Source organism: Talpa europaea (genome assembly GCF_964194135.1).
Source record: "Talpa europaea genome assembly, chromosome: 10".
In the NCBI taxonomy this organism is placed as follows: domain Eukaryota; kingdom Metazoa; phylum Chordata; class Mammalia; order Eulipotyphla; family Talpidae; genus Talpa; species Talpa europaea.
In genome coordinates this window covers 79,650,385-79,670,682 of record NC_140077.1, presented here as the reverse complement: position 1 = coordinate 79,670,682, position 20,298 = coordinate 79,650,385, and the positions used below count along the sequence as shown (strand labels likewise).

The following is a 20,298-nucleotide window of genomic DNA, read 5'->3' as shown; positions in this document are numbered from 1 at the left end:
GCTAAAACCAATTCAGAAATTTTCAATTCTAATATTTATATTGCATTTGCATTCCAGAGGTATAAGAAATATAATACTGTGTTATATTCAAATAACATATTAGTAGCAAACAAGTAATAATAAATCTACAAAGATTCTTTGTTATTGAAAGAGAGGGGAGGATTTCCTTCTACCCTCTTGGTCTTTCTTTGGTGGTCTAATAATTAAATTGCCATAAGACAGATTAATAAGAGAAAAAAACCAGGTTAAATCCCATGTACTTGGTGATGCGATTAAGAATATGCCATCTGGCCCTGAGCAGAACAACAAACTTATATACTTTGTAGATAAAATACTGAAATTTTTGGTCTGGCCATTAATTTAGTGGGCTATGTAAGCTTATTTACATTGGAGAAATAAATAGGTCCTGAAAACCCTGACTGTGGTGATAAGAAGTCTTCTCTCCTCCTGGTGTAGGACAGTGGCTGCCACAAAGAAAGTTTATATCCTGCTCTTTCTGAGGAAGAGGGGTTCAGAGGAAAATTCTTGCATTTAGGGAGAATAGGGAGAGTCAGTATCAACGTTGCACCTACTATTTCTCATGTAATTTCAATTAAAAGTAATAAATACACCACTCTGGCACATTTGGGGGCAGCCTGCTTTGAGTTCCAACACTGTCTCTTGATTCTAAGTAATTTTCTAGGAATTTATCCCTGGATCTTACATTTTCCCACTATGTCTAAATTGCTAAACTATCTTACAATGAAGCTATTTGAGGGATTCTATACTATCACCTTATGGGCCTGACAACATAAACAGAGGAGTTTGAGAAAAAAGTGAACAAGGTAACTTTTAGAGTCATTCAAATTAAAATTGCATCCTTTCTCCAAACATAGCAGTAATAAACACATAGTAAAAAATACACTTCTGGAAAAGGCATGGTAGCTTCCTTTCCCACATACCCTAACTTAATCCAGTGATATTCCAGCTCCACAGAAAAGGTTACAAAGTCTCAAGCTGATTCTGGACACTGGTATCTAAAAGAACCTCTTGTAGCAAGACCATTCTTTTGTTCAAAACACTCCAGGGGCCTCCCCTGTGGCGCAGCCGGTTGAGTGCAGCACTGTGATGCTGCCCGCAGCCTCCACAGCGCCAATTCGATTCCCGGCCGGCCAGGGAGATTCCCACATGGCACAACAGACCTCTCCTATCTTGCCCGCTGCTCCCCTCAGCAGTGTATTTTGGTCCTTCTGCCTGTTCTGCTCCCTGCTCTGTCTCTGTAGGATTCTCTCACCCTCCCCAGCCTCTGGCCTGTATCCCAGTGCCTATATAAATAAATAAATCTTAAAAAAAAAAAAAATCCTTTAAAAAAATACTCCAAATATTGCTAAAATGGTGGTAAAGGATGAGAGGAGAAATTTTCCTTACATTTAAGTAAGTTACTACATTGGTTGGCACCTTACTCTGGCATGCATATACCTATGCTTGGTCAACTACACCTATTCAAGGAGGAGAAATGTTAGGGAAAACATATACCTTATTGATCCCCTAAGTTTTTTTCTCCCAATATATTCTGCCATATCCCTTTATTATGTTTGATTGTGGTTTTGCTCTTACCCTTCAGCCTGAAAAGAAATGTTGTACACACTTTCTTTTACTACGAAGAAATGCATAAATAATCAAACATTTCTCCAATTACAGATAAGCTAATTTATGCCAAATGGCTTTGAAAACTATAACTCTATAAAAATGTAAGATAAGTAGAGGTTTCTCAAAATATTTAATATAGAACTACATATAATCTAGCAATTCCTCTCCTAGGTATCTTACCCAAAGAATGTAAAAACATAATATGAAGGGATATGTATACCTATGTTCACTGTAGGATAATTAACAATAGTCACATTATGGAAGTAACCTACATGCCCAAGGACAGATGAGTATATTAGGAAGATGTGTTACACACACACACACACACACACATTCATGAATGATGGAATACCACTCAGTTATATAAAAAGGATGAACGTTTGCCATTTGTGACAACATGAATAGAACTAGAGAGGATTATGCTAAGTGAAATAAGTCAGAAGGAGAAAGAGAAACACTGGATGGTTTCACTCATATGTGAAATAGACAGAAACAAAACAAACAGTCAGACAACACCAAACCAATAACAAACTCCAGTTAACTGACTGTCAAACTGAGGCTACAAATGGGGAGCAAGGGCCTAGGTGGTGGGTGGTGTCATCATCTACTAGAAGCCCTGGCTAAGCAAAATGAAAAAGATATAAAAGTCATACAATTCAAGAAAGAAGCAAAGCTTTGTTTGTTCACAGTTGACATCATCACCTATGCAGAAAATCCCAAAGATGCGATAAAAAAAATTCTGAAGCTACTAATTATAGCAAATTTGTAGGATATAACAACACCCACATTAGCAGCAAAATAAAAGAAAGATTTAGGTAAATATCCCATAATAAACACATGGATATAAATGGTCTAAACCACCATTAAAAGGTTCTCAAAACATAAAAATTAAACAATTTAAACTTCATAACACATATAAAAACATAAGTAATTTAAAGAAAAAAGTAAAAAATATTTTCTGCAAATGATTATCAAGAGGAAGCTGGAGTACTTATATTAACAGTGAGCATGGCAGCTTAAGAGAAATGAAAATTATGAGGTCTAAAGGGAACATTTACACAATAAAAAAAGACTTAACTCACCAAGAAGACCTAATAACCCCAAATGTATACCACCTAACAGCAGAGTTTGAAATACCTGATGAAAAAAATGAAAGAACTGAAGGGACAAAGAGTCAAAATTAAGGAAAACACTTCTCTCTCAAAGGAATAATAGAAAATCAGTAAGGATGTAAAAAACCAAACACCATCAACCAAGTGGATCTGGCTGACATCTGTAGAACACTCCACCCAACAACAACAGAATACACATTCCTTTTAAGTACACAGAACATTCACCAAGATCAGGCATCACCAATAGTATTCTGTAAAAGGCCAGAGAAAAACTATCTTCAGCTTTGTGAGACATTTCTGTTTTAGCGGCTCAATTCTGCCATCATAGTGTAATAGGAGCCCAAACTATACATAAAAAAATGGGTATGGGGATCCTGCATGATGCCATGGGAAGTCTGGTGGAGGCTGAACGAAACATGTGTACATATGCAGGAGTAAATATGCAACCCCCAAGTTATACAAAAATGTAAATGATTGGCAAATTTAATAAAAAGAAGAAAAAGAGGGCCTCCCTGGTGGCACAAGGGGTTAAACACCACACTATGAAGCAATCCACAGCCTCGGCAGCATGAGTTTGATCCCCAGGTGGCCAGGGAGCAACCCACATGGCCAAGCAGACCTCTCCTGACTCGCCTGCTGCTCCCCTCAGCAGTGTACTTCAGTATATCTGCCTGTTCTGTTCCCTATTGTGTCTCTGGTGAATCCTCTCACCCCCAGCCCCTCTGGCCTGTACCCCAGGTCTTGTATGCATAAATAAATAAATCTTAAAAAAAAAAAAAAATAGGACATGGTATAGTTTTGTTCTAAAAACTTACATTGACCAAAACAGAAGGTAAGCCAAATTTGGGCCATGGGTTTGCCATTTTTAAGACTTCCTATGAAACTATGGTAATGAAGGCATTTGTGGTATTGGTAAAGGTACACTTACATTAATGGATTAGACTTCAGAAGAAGGTAGACACAAATATGGGCAAATGATTTATGACAAAAGTATAAAAACATTTCAACAAAAGAAGAGTACCCTTGCTACTTAGACAAAAATTAATCCAAGTACAGTCATGTACAAATGATGTTTTAGTCAATGATAGACCATATGCAAGAAGGTCATATTACATACAGTTTAGGTATATAGCAGGTTATGTCATCTAGGTTTGTGTAATTATGCTCTGCCATGTTTGCACAAACTGTTCATTGTTGCATTTCTCAGAATGCATCCCCATCCTCAAGTAACACCTGGCTGTACATTATAGGTCTGAATTTAAAATGAAAAACTTCTAAGTACTTAGGTATGATACTAAAAGTTTAATCAATAAGAGGAAAAAATGACAATTGGAATTCATCACAACTAAATACTTTTTCTCTGTAAACGTTAGGAAAATTAAAAATACAAGATCAGACTGGGGTAAAGAGTTGAAAATCACTGATGAAGGACTTGTATCCAGAATATATAAACAACTCTCAACACTCAATTAGATAAACAACTCATTTCAATACACACTTCACCAACAAAGACACTTGGAGCAGGGTCTCACTGCATAATAGTAGCACACTTGAATCCTATAAAGATATTTGGAAGGCAATGAAGTACTTGAAAACATTACAATAGCATTACCTACCATGGAAATACAAATTAAAACCAAAATGAGCTGCCACTACACATGCTTTTATCAGAATGACTAGAAAACACTGAGAACAGAGTGTTGGTAAGGGTGCAAAGCAATTAGAATTCTCACACATTGGGACTGGGAGTACAGAATGCCACCCTAGAAAAACGGTGGCAACATCTTATATAAAGTTAACCTGACATTTACCAAATGACCCAGCAACTGCACTCCTAGATATTTACCCAATGAAATAAAATCAATTAAACTGGAAAAAAAATGAAAATATCTTTCCACAAATTGTGGTAAGTTATGGAATGAAATACTACACAGCAATAAAAAGGAACAAACCATTGAAATATTCAACAATTCGGGAGAGTCTCAAAGACATAATCCTGAGTGAATAAACTCAGTTTTAGAAGGTTACATACTATATGGTTCCTTTATGTGACATTCTCAAAAAGACAAAACTATGGTAATAAGAACACAACTGCAATTCTCTGGGGCTGGGTATGGAGACAGAAATGACCACAAAGAAATAGCATGCAGAAGTTTTTCTGGGTGATGGGAATTTTCTATTTCCTGATTGCCAGGGGAAAAATAGGCATTTTGAATTGTTTGAACCTTATACTGAACACAGCATAGAGTTTTACAGGTAATAGGGTTGTATTAAATATTTGTTAAAGTAGTAGGTAAAATACAGAGACCTAAAATGTAACCATTTAAAACTTTATCATATTTTCTTTCTTAAAAATGTCATTAAAACATTTAAATTGAAAAATTCCAGTATACTATACCTGAATAACTGATGCTGATTTATTTTGAACTTTTTCTAGTTTTTTCTTTTTTAACATTAATAAATTTCTCTGTGCTAAGAGCCTTCGCCAATATTTCTGAATGGTCAACACTGCATTAGCTTCTTTTTTCAAACGCTGTATAGTTAGAAAATTTACTATAGCTGATTGTATAATTCTTGCAGCTTTATCTCTCTCCTAAAATCAAAACAAAATAAAAATGAATTAAAAACGTAATCACTTAAGATCGATTTACTGAAGCCTATGGCCTTTGTGGCTGTAGAAATTCAAGTTCTGGGCCTCCCTGGTGGCACAGGTGGTTGAGCACAGCACAATGAAGCTGTCCACAGCCTCTGCAGTGCCGATTCGATCCCTGCTGGCCTCGATCCCTTCAGGAGAGACAGACCTCTCCTGTCCTGCCCGCTGTTCCCCTCAGCAGTGTATTTCAGTCATTCTGCCTGTTCTGTTCCCTACTCCGTCTCTGGTGAACCCTCTCAAAACCCACACCTCTGGCCTGTACCCCAGTTCTTGTATGCATAAATAAATCTTTAAAAAAAGAAAAAAAGAAATTTAAGTTCAAAGACCACCACTCCAATTTTAAAACACATTAGAAAGCTACCAGCATGGTAGTGACAGAAGGGCAGAGCATTTTATGTGATATTAGAGATGCTACAGATGGAAAGCAGATTAAATCCAAAAAGGTAAATATATTACAAAATCTAGCAATTATTTGAAAAGCTATATAAACTGATGGTAAAAATTCCCAGGTCCTCAGTCATTGACTTGACTTTAAATTAGACTGTGTGTCATCATTTTTAATCCTATCTGTAGCTGACCTAACTCATTACCAGTTTATTTTGCTTTGTATATGGAGCAAATGCAAGATTTCACTTGGCTTTAGAGTTCATGCCTACTGGTTGGCAAGAAGAACTGAGTGTTGTTAACGAGTCAGGAGAATTTTGGACAATGCTACTTCATTTGTCAGGTAATTTGACCATTAGCCAGTGTTTCTTTGTCACTACAAGGGTTTAAGTCATTCTACCCTCAATATTTTCTATATATCACAAAGACATGAAACCAACGCATAAAACCTGAAAAATAGCTATCTCAAGATAAAGTTTCTATGCTTACTTACTTATGATATATCTATTAAAATATGCAGGCAATCTGCTGCTTAATGATCCAAGTAACAAATTAACACATAATTGGATACTTAATGTAATTGTACAAGAGAGGATGATGGCCATTTGGAGGAAGGCAAGAAGCAACAGTCTTTAAAACACAGGTAAATTTCTGCTATGTGGATCAAACAGATAAATCAAGAAAAGCAAATCTCATGAGCAAAGAGATAAGAAATCTCTACAGTTAATATCTGAGTATGTAAGCCTGAGTAGAAAATAAAGCTGATTTTATTACCAAAAACCAAATTCTGATAGATATCTATTTCTTGGGATTTTAAATATCTTACTGCCATATAAAAAAAAATGAATGAAATAATTTGAAGACTGGTCAAGAAAGTCTTCCCAGAAAGCTTTCCTAAAACCATTCTCCTAGAAGATTGCCAGAGTATAGCCTAATCCGACAAGGAGTATGTGGACAAGAATGCAGATCCTGAGCAGGCAGAGACTATATAGTAGCCAATTACCATGACTTTAAGTTACTGCTTATTTGCTTAAATTTACTACCATTATTTTGAGAAGGCAAGAGCAAATAATTTCAATTAGCATTATTTCCAAGTCTGGTATAATATGAGACAATACACAGCATGTTTAAGAGTCGTCAAAATTTAGCTTTACATATCCACTTTCTAAGAACTTCATGATAAATGTGTTGTGTTTCAAAACTCAGGAGCAATATTGTAGAATAAATTTCTGAAATATCTGATAATTTTATTAAGCATATCTGCCTGTTCTTTTTTTCCAAATAATACTTTTAAAGTAATAAAGGATAATCTGGAAGATAGTTACAAGGCAGACCAAATGAGCAGGCTGACAGGACAGCAGAAACAGGCACTTGACACCAAGGCCCAAGCAGCACTAGTTGAAGTAAAGCCTCTCAGAAAAATTTTGCAGACAGGTTAGATTCCAATAGAAAGGAGTGAAGAGCTGAGTTATTCTTTACAAATTTGTTTATTCTTTACAAATTTGCAAAGTATTTAAGTCATTTCACTTCCCCTACAGCAGACTAAATGAAGGGCAGACAGCAGCTGGAAGATACATCAAATTAAGGAAATATCTGAAGTTAAGCGAAAAAATATCCATCACTTATTCAAAACATATACAATTACTAAAATTACTTGAATAACTGATATAACAGTAAAATGTAAGAACCATTAGCAAGAATCAATTAACTGTTGACCATCTTATGTATTACTATTTACATTATAATGTTTTCATTTTTAGGAGTACCTGATGGCGTTTTAGATCTGTTTTTAGTTTATATTTTCTCCAGGTTGTCTGTATGATTCGAGCAGCTCTTGTTTCTTTACGAAGATCCAAAAGTCTTGCACAAAGAAATGACAAATATGTAATAACGACCTAAGAGAAAATATAGAAAAAGCTGAAAACAGAAGATCAATAGAAAATATATAATATACTATGATCTTCTGTAACTTTTATTATTACGGGTTATTAAGAATTCTCCTTTTACTTACTTTTTCGTCTGGAATTGTATTTGACATATCTGTGTGATGAATCATAGCAGGTATTCCACCAAGATCTCTAACTGCAGACCTAACCAACTGAAAATTTTTCTTTTCATTTTCTAGGAGTTCTTTGTATAGTTCTGATGCATTGTCTACTATGTAAGTGAAAAAAGAAAGATTAGAAGGCCTGATCAAAAGTCAGATTAAGCAAAGAAAAGAATGGAAAATCTACTCAACCGAAAGGGACTGACCATAATCAAGTGCATTATGAGACATATCCAGAGGACTGTCATCAGATTCAGAAGATGAATTTAACACCACTGAACCAGTTTGTGTACACTCCACAGTCTGAGTGGTACGCTGACATATAGCCTCAAAAGGCATGTAGCAAGGATGATAGTGGTGGATCAGGTAACATAACACGCGACCATCTGAGAAAGACACTGTGAAATTCTCCACCTGATTGGAAATAGCAGAAAAATAATTAATACATTAGATTATAATATAGATACTAATGGTCTTATAGTGCATATTTTCTTTTAATAGTTAATAACATCACATTAATGGCTAACAGTAGCTACTATAATACCATATTCATAGCCAAGTTCACCATTATAAAATATTAACTATTCCAAAAATAGAATCTAATGATATTATTGTACTGGGTAGGATAGTGTTCTTTTTAAAATTTCATGTTCTTCCCAGAAGCTCAAAGTGTGGTCTTTTTGGACATAGGATCACTGCAGATTTAATTAGCTAAGATGAGGTTATATACTGTAGTAGGGCTCTTTATCCAGTATTACTGGTATCCTTATAAGGAGTCAGAGATAAATACACAGGGACAAGGCCATGTGAAAACAAAGACAAAGATGGGAGAAATGTGTTCACAAGCCAAGAAAAGCCAAGGATTGCCAGCAACACTAAAAGTAAAGAAAGGCATGTAACAGATTCTCCCTTAGGACCTTCTGAAGCTCTCTACTATTTAGATAAATCACAGAAGATTAACCATATACTTAATTTTTCTAAAGGTACTTGTTCAAGGTATAGCAGTTCACCATATTTGGCTACATGTATTCTGTATCTTTGTTCTTGTTTTATATTCCTTACCAGATACTGTATTCAAAACTGTTAAGAAAAATTTACTTTCCATGTATCAACTTTTCACCCTGAAATACAGTATGACTCTACCAAAGGATTACAAAAGACTCAACTTAGACTTTTTTCTCCTCCCTCTACTTCATGGTAAGGTTATTCATTGGCTCTTTCTATGTGGTAGCTATATTTGCATTTACCTTTATAATAAGAATGTGATCCTTTGGTGCCCTAGTTCCATGCAAGTATCTCCTATTAAGACTCCCCTTTAGGGCATTTTTTTCTTTTTTAGTGATATTAAAATAAGTTTGTACTTTAAATTGGTGACAAATTAAATATGGTGTATGATACAATAAACACCCTCACTCATTTGAGGAGAAGTTTGCTGATACGAACATAAACTAAAAAGATCTATGCATTAAATTTAATTGACCTTAACCAAAATTTATTTAAAGATACTGAGCTAAAACAAAAACAAAACCAAAATGAAATTAAAAGTTACCTTTTTATTATAGAAGGCACAAACAGCATTCACCCATTCCATCAACAGCTTGATGTTATCACTATATCGTTCAAAGGAACAACTATTCCTTTCATCTTTTTTTTTATTAATAACAGTGTCAGACTCGCATGACAGTACGGAAATTGCTTTCTTCATACTCTGGGTGTGTTTTAAAAAGTCAATTTCTTCCTTTAACTGATCTAAATTAAGGGAAAGATCCACCTGAAACACAAAATAGGCAAACATCTTTACAGTTTTCATATGTTATTTTAAACCGAAGTCAGTCTTGTAATTTTTTGTTTTTAAGATTTATTTATTTATTTATACAAGCACTGGGTACAGTCAGAAGCGCGGGAGGGTGAGAGAATTCACCAGAGCCAGAGTAGGGGAGCAGAACAGGCAGACTGACCAAGTACACTGCTGAGGGGAGCAGCAGGTGTGGCAGGACAGGTCTGCGCGCCATGTGGGACCCTCGCCCTGCGTCCGGGGATACAACCGGCGCCGCAGAGGCTGAGGGCAGCTTCACAACCCAGCGCTCAACCGCTGCGCCACCAGGGGAGGCCCTCTTGTAATTTTTTTTGAGGGCAATAAAAGTCTACATAAAAGTGAGGGAATGTGCTGTTTGATTTAACACAGCTGACCCTTAAACAGTGTGGGCAGGAATTGCACATGTCCACTTACATGCACTTTTCATTAGCATGTTTCACTTTCACAGATTCAACCAACCTCTGATATCTGTTGGTTGAATCCACCATGCAGAGCCTGTGGTTACTAAGGGGCATCTATAGGAAACTTGAGCATCCACAAATTTTGGTATCTTCAGGAGTCCTGAAACCAACCCCCTTCAGATAGCATACAACGACTACAGAAGTTTTAGAGACATCAAAAGGGGAGGAGGAGTGGGTCAGCACCCTTAACTGAAATTGTTCAAAGGTCAACTGTACATGGGATTTAGGGTCATGTAAACCTGGGTTTTAATTTCAGTTCTGCTTCCTATCAGTGATGCCACTTTTTAGCATCAGTGTCCTCATTATAAATTAGTGCTAACACCAACATTATAGGGGTTTTGTGAAGATTAAGTTGGAACATATAAAGCAATTATCACTGTGCCTAGGACAGAATAAACTCTAGCCAGTAATAGTTGTAATTGTCAGTCTTTCTTTGATGCAAATGCTTTCATAAATTAATATTAAAAATTTATAAAATTTTCAAAATGTACCAAATGCATAATACCTGAAAAGCAAATGCTATTTTCCAAAGCAATGCAAGAGTTTTTTCTCTGTGTCTATCCACAATATCCTTAGATAGGATTGTATTTCCTACAAATAAAAAGACAATCCATTATCACAATATATGTACATATTAATTTTCAGTGAGAAAAAAATATTTTATCTCTACTTGATTTTTACCATGCTCATCATTTAACTGAATTCCTCGTGACTGAAGAATTTGAAGAACAATGTCAACATTGTGTATCCTTTGAAGACGACTTATCGCAGGAATCCTGAGTTTCTTTGAAAGATTCCAGTTTCGTGTGAGGAGTTCCATTATTCGCCTAAAGGCAATGGAATTTTAGATGAAATTATTATATAAAAACATATGTGAAAATAACATTTAAATATGGAAAGTCTCCAATTTAAAAGGTCTTAGGGTAGAAAGACTCAAAAAAACCATTTGTCAAAATTCTGTTGCTTATACCACCGCTAGGTATTTACCCAAAGAATATGAAAACACTAATAAAAAAGATTTATGCACTTTGTTCATAACAACAGTATTCACAACAGTCATGTCATGGAGCCAAGCTGTGTGCCCAGGGACAGACATGGGATAAAGAAATCATGGAATATATATACGCAATGGAACAATACTCAACTATTTAAAAAGATGAAACAGTGCCTTTGGGACAAAAATGGCTCTTGAGGTGATGATGCTAAATGGAATAACTCACAAAGGAAGGACAGTCACAAAATGTTTCACTCATTTGCAGAATAGAAACAACCAAAGGAAACAAAATGGAAAAAGCACAGCAAAAAAATTCTTAAACTATGTGAAAAATATAACTGATTACCAAGGGAAAGGACAGGGAGAAAGGAGGGAAAAGGGAAAGGATATTTGCATGATAGCAAGGGATATCTGGTAGAGTCTGAGGAAGCATTTGGACAATCATGGCATGTAGAGTACCCCCAAAATTATGAAGTTACCTAAACTATTGACAAATTAATAAAACTTGAGAAAAAAAAGAAAACCCACAAAAATCTGCAAAGAGCTGATGAGTCTCAACAACAACAAAGAAAATAATCCAGTCAAAAAATGGGCAGAAGAGCTTAAAAGAAACTTCTCTGAAGAGGAAATGCAAATGGCCAACAGGCATATGAAAAAATGTTCAACATCACTTGTCATCAGGGAAATGCAAATCAAAACTACCATGAGATACCATCTTACACCAGTGAGAATGGCACATATTAAAAAAACTAGCAATAACAAATGTTGGCGAGGGTGTGGAGAAAAAGGAACTCTTCTGCACTGTTGGTGGGAGTGCAAACTGGTCCAACCACTGTGGAAAGCTGTGTGGAGATTTCTGGACCTACTAAACATAGAGCTTCCATATGACCCAGCAATTCCACTCCTAGGTATTTACCCAAAGGACACAGAAACATCAATTCCAAAGAACACCTGCACCCCTATGTTTATAGCAGCACTGTTTACAATAGCTAAGCTTTGGAAACAACCCAAATGCCCAAAAATAGATGACTGGATCAAGAAGATGTGGTACATATATACCATGGAATATTACTCAGCATTCAAAAAAGATAAACACATGCAATTTGCTGCAACATGGATGGCGCTGGAAGGGATCATGCTCAGCGAAATAAGCCAAAAAGAAAAAGAAAAATACCGGATGGTCTCACTCATAGCAGGAATCTAGAAAACTTAAATAAGGGACCAGGAAAATGAATAACTATAAGAAAGTGAAAATCAAAATCAACAAAAAACTATGAACCAGAGACACTTTTAGGGGGGCGGGGGCGGGAGGGGAGGGATTGGGGTCAGAATGGGGGGCTGCAATTGTATGGGGAATATAACAATAAAATTTATAAAAAAAAAAAAAAAAAGAAAACCCAAACTCTGTTGCTCCATGGTTAGCAAATAGTTATTTCTCATTTTAAGCTTAGTGGTTGAAGTTTATGAACAGAACGTAAAAAAGAAAAGAAGTATGGATAGCATACAAGATTTCTGGTCCTGAAACCTGACACCATATTTCTGGGGCAAATACTTACATAAGTGCTGCAGACACATCACAGTTCATTGAACCCAAAATTTATTTCCTCAGATGAAAAAACAAGAAAGATTGTACAAGAACGGAAAAAAAATTTAGTCCATTTCATTAAGTAAAATAATGCTGTTTCTAATACTTACACAAGTCGCACCCCACACTGCAAGTCTACAGCAAGATTTGTAACAGCAAAATCAAATTCATCAAATGGTGTCTGAACATGGTTAACAGGTAATCCCAATAAGCTAAGATGACGGGAAAGGTCACCTTCACCACTCAGGAAGTCTCGTGAAAAAGCCAGAAGAATTCCTTTACTAGTCTATGGAGAAACAAGTTGCAGGTATCATATATCAATATTATAATCTTGTATATAGTAGAAATAAACTTTTCAAATTATTCTGTGCATGCAGAAATAAAGTAAAATAAAAGTAGAATAAAAAATTTCATATAATATGGTAATAATGCAAATCTCATATATATCCAATTTAACACCTTTCAAAAGCTTATTTATAATTGATAATACACTAAAAATAATTTTCCCTCCAAATTAATTGCTCAGAAGCAGTTTTATTCATTCTTGAATCAAATGGAGTTTGATTCTCAAATAATGAGTCTTGCTGGTGAAATACCCACCAACAAAACCTTGGCAGAATTAGTACTACTGATAAGCTTCCCTTAGCAGAGTACTGCTCATTGGGAAACTTAGTTTTTTTCTAAGGAGAAAATATACAATACAAACACAAAGACCTCAAATGTGAAATATAAAACATAAAATGTAAAATGAAAATTATATACCTTGAATTCAGCATCTTTACAGAAGAGACAAGGATCATGATCAATAAGTTTGGAGATTTTAGCATAGTCAAGGAAACAAACCAACAGCAGTAACTTTTTCAATGTAAACTTAGATAAAGCTTCTTCATGACCTTAAAGTACAAAAAAGCATATCAAGTTAATCTATGAAAGACAAAATATAGAATGTGCTAGAAAAAAAAAGTAATAGTAAGAACAAATAAACAGTATGTGCCTTTCCTGGTGCTGAATATATATGAACTGACTTAATACTTATAACAATTATGGCACAGGTACCATTTAATATTTCCAGCTCATGGCTGAGGAAATAGAAGAACAGTAACATCAAGAATTTTAGCTTGTCTCATTCAAGAAGTATTTAATGAACAATTACTATATGCAGGCATCATCCTACATGCTAGATAGATTGCAGCAAACTAAAAAAAAAAAAAATATTATCCCCATAGAGTTTACAATCCATTAGGGAAACAGACTGGGAAGATACAACAAAGAACTAAAAGTAACTATAAATAGTGATAGAGGACTTGATGGGTAGTGATGGGTGTGGTGGAAGGGGGATTGGTTCCTCTATGAAGGTAGAATTTAAACAAACAAGAAGAATGAGAAGAAGCCAATTATGCATTTATGCAGAATTAATGCAGCGGAGACAGAACTATTTACCATCTCTATATAGATGAGGTACAGTGGGGTGTCTATACTCAGCTGCTATATCAGGATTCCAAAGCAGGCGATGAAGAATAAACACAGCCAAACCCGTGACATCACTGTTGTCTTCCAAAGATATGAGTTCTCCATAAATTGTCTGAAAGAGAAATTAAGGTTAAAGTTAGGACCTCTAAAAAGCAAAGGAATGAAATAAGGGAAAAGCAGACAATGATTTCCAAAGAACCAGTAATGCTCTGTATCCTCAGTAGTACAAAAGTGACATAGCTAAATAAATCTAGAATTATTTGACATGTGAAGCTGTCAGTTGACATATAATTTTCTGATTAATGAAAGGGTTTTTGGAATTGAAATAAAACCTAAGCAATGTTACCATCAAGCTCTGTGACCATAGTAAGCATATCACTTGTTTTTCTAAGCCTCAACATCCTGATAAATAAAATCCAGATTATTGTAGAGTCCCTTCAGTTCCAAAGATTTTTCTACCAAAACAAATTAAAGAATAGAATATGCCACATGACAAAGGTTAAAAGGCTAATAAAAAAAAAAAAAAAAAAAAAGGTTTACCAGCAAACTACTAAAAGAAAATGGAAATACAGGTGATCTCTTTAAATATAAGCACATTTTTAACAGTCTACTAGTAACTTCCTAATTCATTCAGTTTTAACATTACTGAGCTAACACCATGGGAAAAACTTAAGTTTCAATGACATTTTTATGAATAGTGTTCCCTTAAAATGGTTACAAGGTTAGACTTTGACATTAGACAGGTGTAGAATCAAATCTCGCCCAATTACTGGAATCCCAGCACCTAACATCTAAATTTCTGTTTATGTCAGTGAAGTAAAAATATTAACATATCACTGTGTTTTGAAGAGGCTTAAATTAGAAAAGGTATTTAAAACAGCCTAGGATTGTGATTTGCAAAAGTTCAAATAAAAGCTTAATACAGTATATATTTTTATTATAGTCGGTATCAAATCAAATATATTTAAGAAACTAATAGGGAAAAATGTTTTGTAACAATATGACAAAAATATATAATGGCATAGTCTAAGAAGTTAATGAATATTTATTAAAGGACCTAAATTTTTATACTGTCAGATCAGCTAAGTTAATCAAATGACTATAAATAAAAACCTATAAATAAAAATTACTTTGTTAAAATGTCTATTGAAAGTATATAATAATCTTTTTTAATTCAAAATCTAAAATGCATGTTTACCTCTAGGCCAATTCGTAACCACAAAGGATTATATGACAACAGCCAATTCAGGACTTTTTGCCTCTCTCCTGAAATGCAATTAAGAGGAAGTAAGCTCAGAACATGAATCAAAAGGAGACAAAAAAATTTAGTGGCGAGAAATCAGTAGAAAAACGAGCCACTTCAATGATTTAAATAAAGTACACTTCCATTTTAAATATACAAATGATCATATTTAAGTTCATGAGAGCCTAGGCAACAAAGCCAAATTATGTATATTTTTCATTCTATAAAGTCTCTAAATCTTAAAAAAAAAATTAACATCAAGATTTCTATAGTCTTCTTACCTACATCTTTCCAGAGGTGTCTATCCCTTCGTACAATTAACCGCTTAGCTTCAATTTCAATTTCAAGCTTTTTAATAGCTTTAACCAGTTTTTCGGAAGTAAACAAATGACATGCTGCACGACGTAACCTATTCAACCTGCACCGAGCAGTATAAGCCCTGAGAGACATTTCATCCTTTGTCGGAGCTCTAGGAACACTTATTTTATGTTGGTTCTCCATTCCCAAAAGGAGAGTGGCAGCATTGACTGGGTAAAAACAAAAGGAAGAATGTTTCAGTTAAACAATATTTACAGATGTCCTTAAATGCAGCAAATGCAATTTAAGATGGCAAAACAGAATCTATTCTTTGTCCCTTTTAAATTTGCCCCTCTTTTTCCCAACTCAAAGCCAATGTGTCAGCATTCATTCCCTAGCTTGGACAAACTATTGCTGTAATCTGTTGGCCCTACTTGCAAAATGTATCCCAAGTATAACCACTTCTCACAACCTCCACCACTATCATCCATGTTCAAACATTATCATCTCTATCCCAGAAAAATGAAATAGCCTCTTATAAGGTTTCTCTGCTTCCATTATCTTTAGAAATTAAAAATATAAACCTAGAGAATGCAATTTTTTAATCAATTATGTTTCAAAATGCAATGTGAATTTTTATAAAATGTTTTCTCTCAAAAAGAGAAATCAACGGTAGGTTTCATTTACTTTTGGAAAACAATCATTTAAATACCACCTAACCAAAGGGTATTTCAAGGTAAAAATTTTATAAGCTTTTTGAAAAAATACAGACCAGTCTCTGCTTACATATTACAATAGAGAAATCATCATCTTAAATACAGCCTAAATGATGGTTCAACACTTTAAATGTTTAAAAAGATATTTCTGATTTTGAGTTGAGTTCCTCTCTGTAACTTCTATGGAAGATTTCCACAAGTGTTCTTCTCTTTCAGGTGAAAAACCTTCAAATGTTTGAAGTGTAGTATATCTCCCTCTTTTTTCTATTCCTGAGTCTTCTCTTTTCCAGAGTAAACACTGAGATATTTTAAAAATTCTTGAGGGCCTCCCCTGGTGGCGCAAGCGGTTGAGCGCAGTGCTGTGAAGCTGTCCTGCAGCCTCTGCAGCGCCAGTTTGATCCTGGCAGGCCTGCGAGGGTCCCACATGGCGCTGCAGCTGCAGACCTCTCTTGTTGCGCCTGCTGCTCCCCTCAGCAGTGTATTTGGTCAGTCTGCCTGTTCTGCTCCCCACTCTGTCTCTGGTGAATCCTCTCACCCTCCCGCAAATTTGGCCTGTACCCCGGTTCTTGTATAAATAAATAAATAAATCTTAAAAAAAATAAAAAATCTTTTTATCAACTGATTTTCAGATCCTTCATAATTCTATAGCTTGCCTACAAACATCATAAACTAAGGTAAATGATGAGGGAGACGGAAAAAAAAAAAGTGGTGACAATATAACCGAAGCGATCAGTTTATACTGGTTTGTTAAATTTATTCACCAGAACATTACATTTAATTAATGTAGTTAAGACTGAACTGGATTTCTTCTAAGTCATTTTCATTAGCCATTTTCACTATTAATGCAGATGAAATCTGTATTCAAATAAAGCCCATTCACCTAAAAGGCTGGAAATTGCATTGCTGATAAGTGAAATTAGAACACACAAAAAAAGTTCGGTACCTTCTGTAAAATATTCCTTAAAAATTCTCACCTACAAAAACTTATTCAGTTCAATGAATTAGTTTTTGTTTGCCTTTTTGGGGAGGGGAGGGAGTCAATGAATTTGCAAAACATCATAATAAATTATAATAAAATACAGAAGAATAAAGAAAAATTTGTTAAAAACTATACCTATATTTAATTTAAACAGATTTTTACCTTCAGAAATATTTGTTTTTACAGTAAAGTCGTCTGGAGTTAATATAAAATTTAGCCACCAAGTGAAGCCCTTTTCCTGCTTTTCCTTCCACCGTTCATCATAAAACATGTTTTTAGCAGCAAATGGCATTGGGTGTCTGGGAATATCTGAGAAAATAATTCGGTTATTGAATAAGAAATTTTCCTTTATTATGTGTTTTACTGCAACAGGCCATCTTGATTAGCCATTTTATTACCATCAAAATACTGAACAATATTTGCTTTTCCATTACTTGCTAGAAGTAGTTGAAAACATTTTGGGTACAAAATGCAAAAAAGGGAAACAGTGAGGTAGCACCCCCCAGTTATTTGAAATCCTAAGTCAAGGTGAGTCAATTTCATTAAAATCTGTTGGAATGCCCTATTTGTTATCTGAGTACATGATTCTTCAAAGCTTATATTCAACAAAAAAGCATCAAGTAATTTCCATCTAATTACATACAAATTGTAATTAACCTTCACTAAAGGTTAAATGAAATGTAATTAATTTTTATTTCAAGTTGGTTTTTCAGACTCTAAAGATAATAAACACTTGCCTGTTTTCAAAGGTTTTATGAAGGTCAAACTGGCCTGAGCCACAGCAACAGAGGGTCTTGTCCTTTTTTTGGTTTTATAATGAGGAGTTCTGTTTACTAGTGAATCTGAAATAAATGAGAAAGCAGAATAGTGTTAAAAGATATAGTTCCCTGAATGAGCTGTTACAAAGTTAAAGTTTGTGTTCTTCACAATCATAATCATTAAATATTGGCTAACTACTAGACTCTGGTACTATGCTATAAGCTCAGCGGCCAACAGTAACTTCATCTGGAAACTATAGAACAGAACTTATAATAATTTATGTTGTGTCTATAAAGGCTATGGTTCAAATTCAACTGCATTTTATTGTGTGCATATATTCTAGATTCTGTGCTAGGTGCCAAGACTGCAAAATTGAAAAATATGATCTCAACCCTTAGAAGTTCTCACTGTGCTACATGAATTTAAAAAGAATTATAACATTTCATATAAAGGCAAAGTATATATGATAAGATTTATGAGAACAAGGAAAAGAGAGAGCTAACTTTTTCTAAAAAGGTAGGAGAGTCTTTCAAATCAGGAATACACTTTAGATGACTTTTTTTTTTCATTTTCATTTTTATACAATGTTTGATTTCTCCTTTGAAATAACACTTAAAGTGGATGTTAGGCCTGAGGAATGTTACTCTGTTGACAGAACTGCAATATAGCTGAGGCAGAGAATACATACAAGAAAAATAATATAAAAAGAAGAGATTGATAAGATTTCAATAATATTAAAAAATAGTATTAACCCCTAATATTTGAATTTGTGCCAGGCACTATCATAGTTTTTTTGTCTCAAAATAGATTTCTTCCTGTAATCATTACAACAAATTTGTGAGAATTATAATACTATCATTCACATTTTATTATATAGTTAGAATATTGGTGCTTAGAGTAATGAAACCACATGGTCATGGTCACACAAGCTAGTCACAGTTAGGATAAGAATCTGGATAGTATATGTTCCAGAGCCTGGGCTATTAACAGTTTGGAGTACCTAGTATGCAAGGAGAATTTAAAATCTAGGAAGCAGATTTCAACACTTATCATTTATAAATGTATTATCAACTATATTTTAGAAAACAGCATGGACAAGGAATGAAAGAAGTTGATATCAGAAAAGCTAAAAGGAGGCTACTGTTATGACTCAAGTTAGTGAGACTGAGAATTTAAACCAGAGGCAGTGGAGACGAACAAGAATTATTTTAATATTAAACCAACAATCCTTAATAACCAAATGCCAGGGCCTCCCCGGTGGCGCAGCAGGTTGAACACAGCGCTGTGGCTGTGAAGCTGTCTGCAGCCTCTACAGTGCAGGTTTGATTCCCCGCCAGCCAGGGAGATTCCCACATGGTGCGGCAGACCTCTCCTGTCTTGCCCGCTGCTCTCCTCAGCAGTGCTTTTGGACTGTCTGCCTGTTGTTTCCCATTCTGTCTCTGGTGAATTCTCTCACCCTCCCATACCTCTGGCCTGTACCCCAGCTATCGTATAAATAAAAAAATAAATCTTTAAAAAAAAAAAATAACCAAATGTCTAGGTAAGTGGTGGCAAATGAGAACTCTAGTGATGGAGAGTGAGATGGAGAAAGAGATTTCCAGATATCTAACCCAGGTGACTGAGGTCAGTAGAAGGTGGTAGTTACCTACAATGGAGAATGCAGTCACCTTGGCAATTAAGCTCTTAGTATAGCTGCTCCCTTCCTCAAAAGCAGCTATCACACCAGCTTATACTGCTACTAAATATGAACAAGGAGCAAATAAAAGTGGGCAAACTATGGACTCTTGACATCCAAATTTTAGTGTATATAAATAAAATTTTATTGAAACACAACCACACTCATTCACTTATATATTATCTATGACTATTTTCCTTCTACAGTGACAGGGTTCAATAGTTGCAATAAGGAACATATGACCTGCAAACCTAAAAATTTACTACCTGGATCTTTACAGAAAAAAATTGATTAATTTGATTTAGAGGGATCACAAATGTATGCCAATTGTGAAAATAAGGAACATGACTAAAATGTAACATATTTATTAGGTTATAAGGCTCTTTATATTGAATATTTTTAAAATAAAAAAACGAGGAGCAATTTCTTATTTGGAAACTTTGCAGAAGCTAGTTCCTCTGCAGGCAACCATTTTATT

The 20,298-nt window shown here is 34.9% G+C and overlaps 1 protein-coding gene across 2 annotated transcripts in view; it reads right to left on the bottom strand.

Annotated features, from left to right (window-relative positions):
* ASPM (assembly factor for spindle microtubules) overlaps positions 1-20,298 on the bottom strand; it is a gene marked incomplete at both ends in the record, with an annotated part of 45,387 nt that overhangs the window by 18,936 nt on the left and 6,153 nt on the right. For both annotated transcript variants that reach the window (XM_084245038.1, XM_084245039.1), the window contains 14 exons: positions 5,140-5,334; positions 7,545-7,673; positions 7,790-7,932; positions 8,032-8,239; positions 9,375-9,596; positions 10,608-10,693; positions 10,784-10,929; positions 12,792-12,967; positions 13,444-13,574; positions 14,122-14,263; positions 15,350-15,417; positions 15,676-15,921; positions 17,549-17,695; positions 18,124-18,228. In XM_084245038.1, coding sequence (XP_084101164.1) covers positions 5,140-5,334; positions 7,545-7,673; positions 7,790-7,932; positions 8,032-8,239; positions 9,375-9,596; positions 10,608-10,693; positions 10,784-10,929; positions 12,792-12,967; positions 13,444-13,574; positions 14,122-14,263; positions 15,350-15,417; positions 15,676-15,921; positions 17,549-17,695; positions 18,124-18,228 — 2,144 coding nt within the window. The remainder of the gene's footprint in view (positions 1-5,139; positions 5,335-7,544; positions 7,674-7,789; positions 7,933-8,031; positions 8,240-9,374; positions 9,597-10,607; positions 10,694-10,783; positions 10,930-12,791; positions 12,968-13,443; positions 13,575-14,121; positions 14,264-15,349; positions 15,418-15,675; positions 15,922-17,548; positions 17,696-18,123; positions 18,229-20,298) is intronic.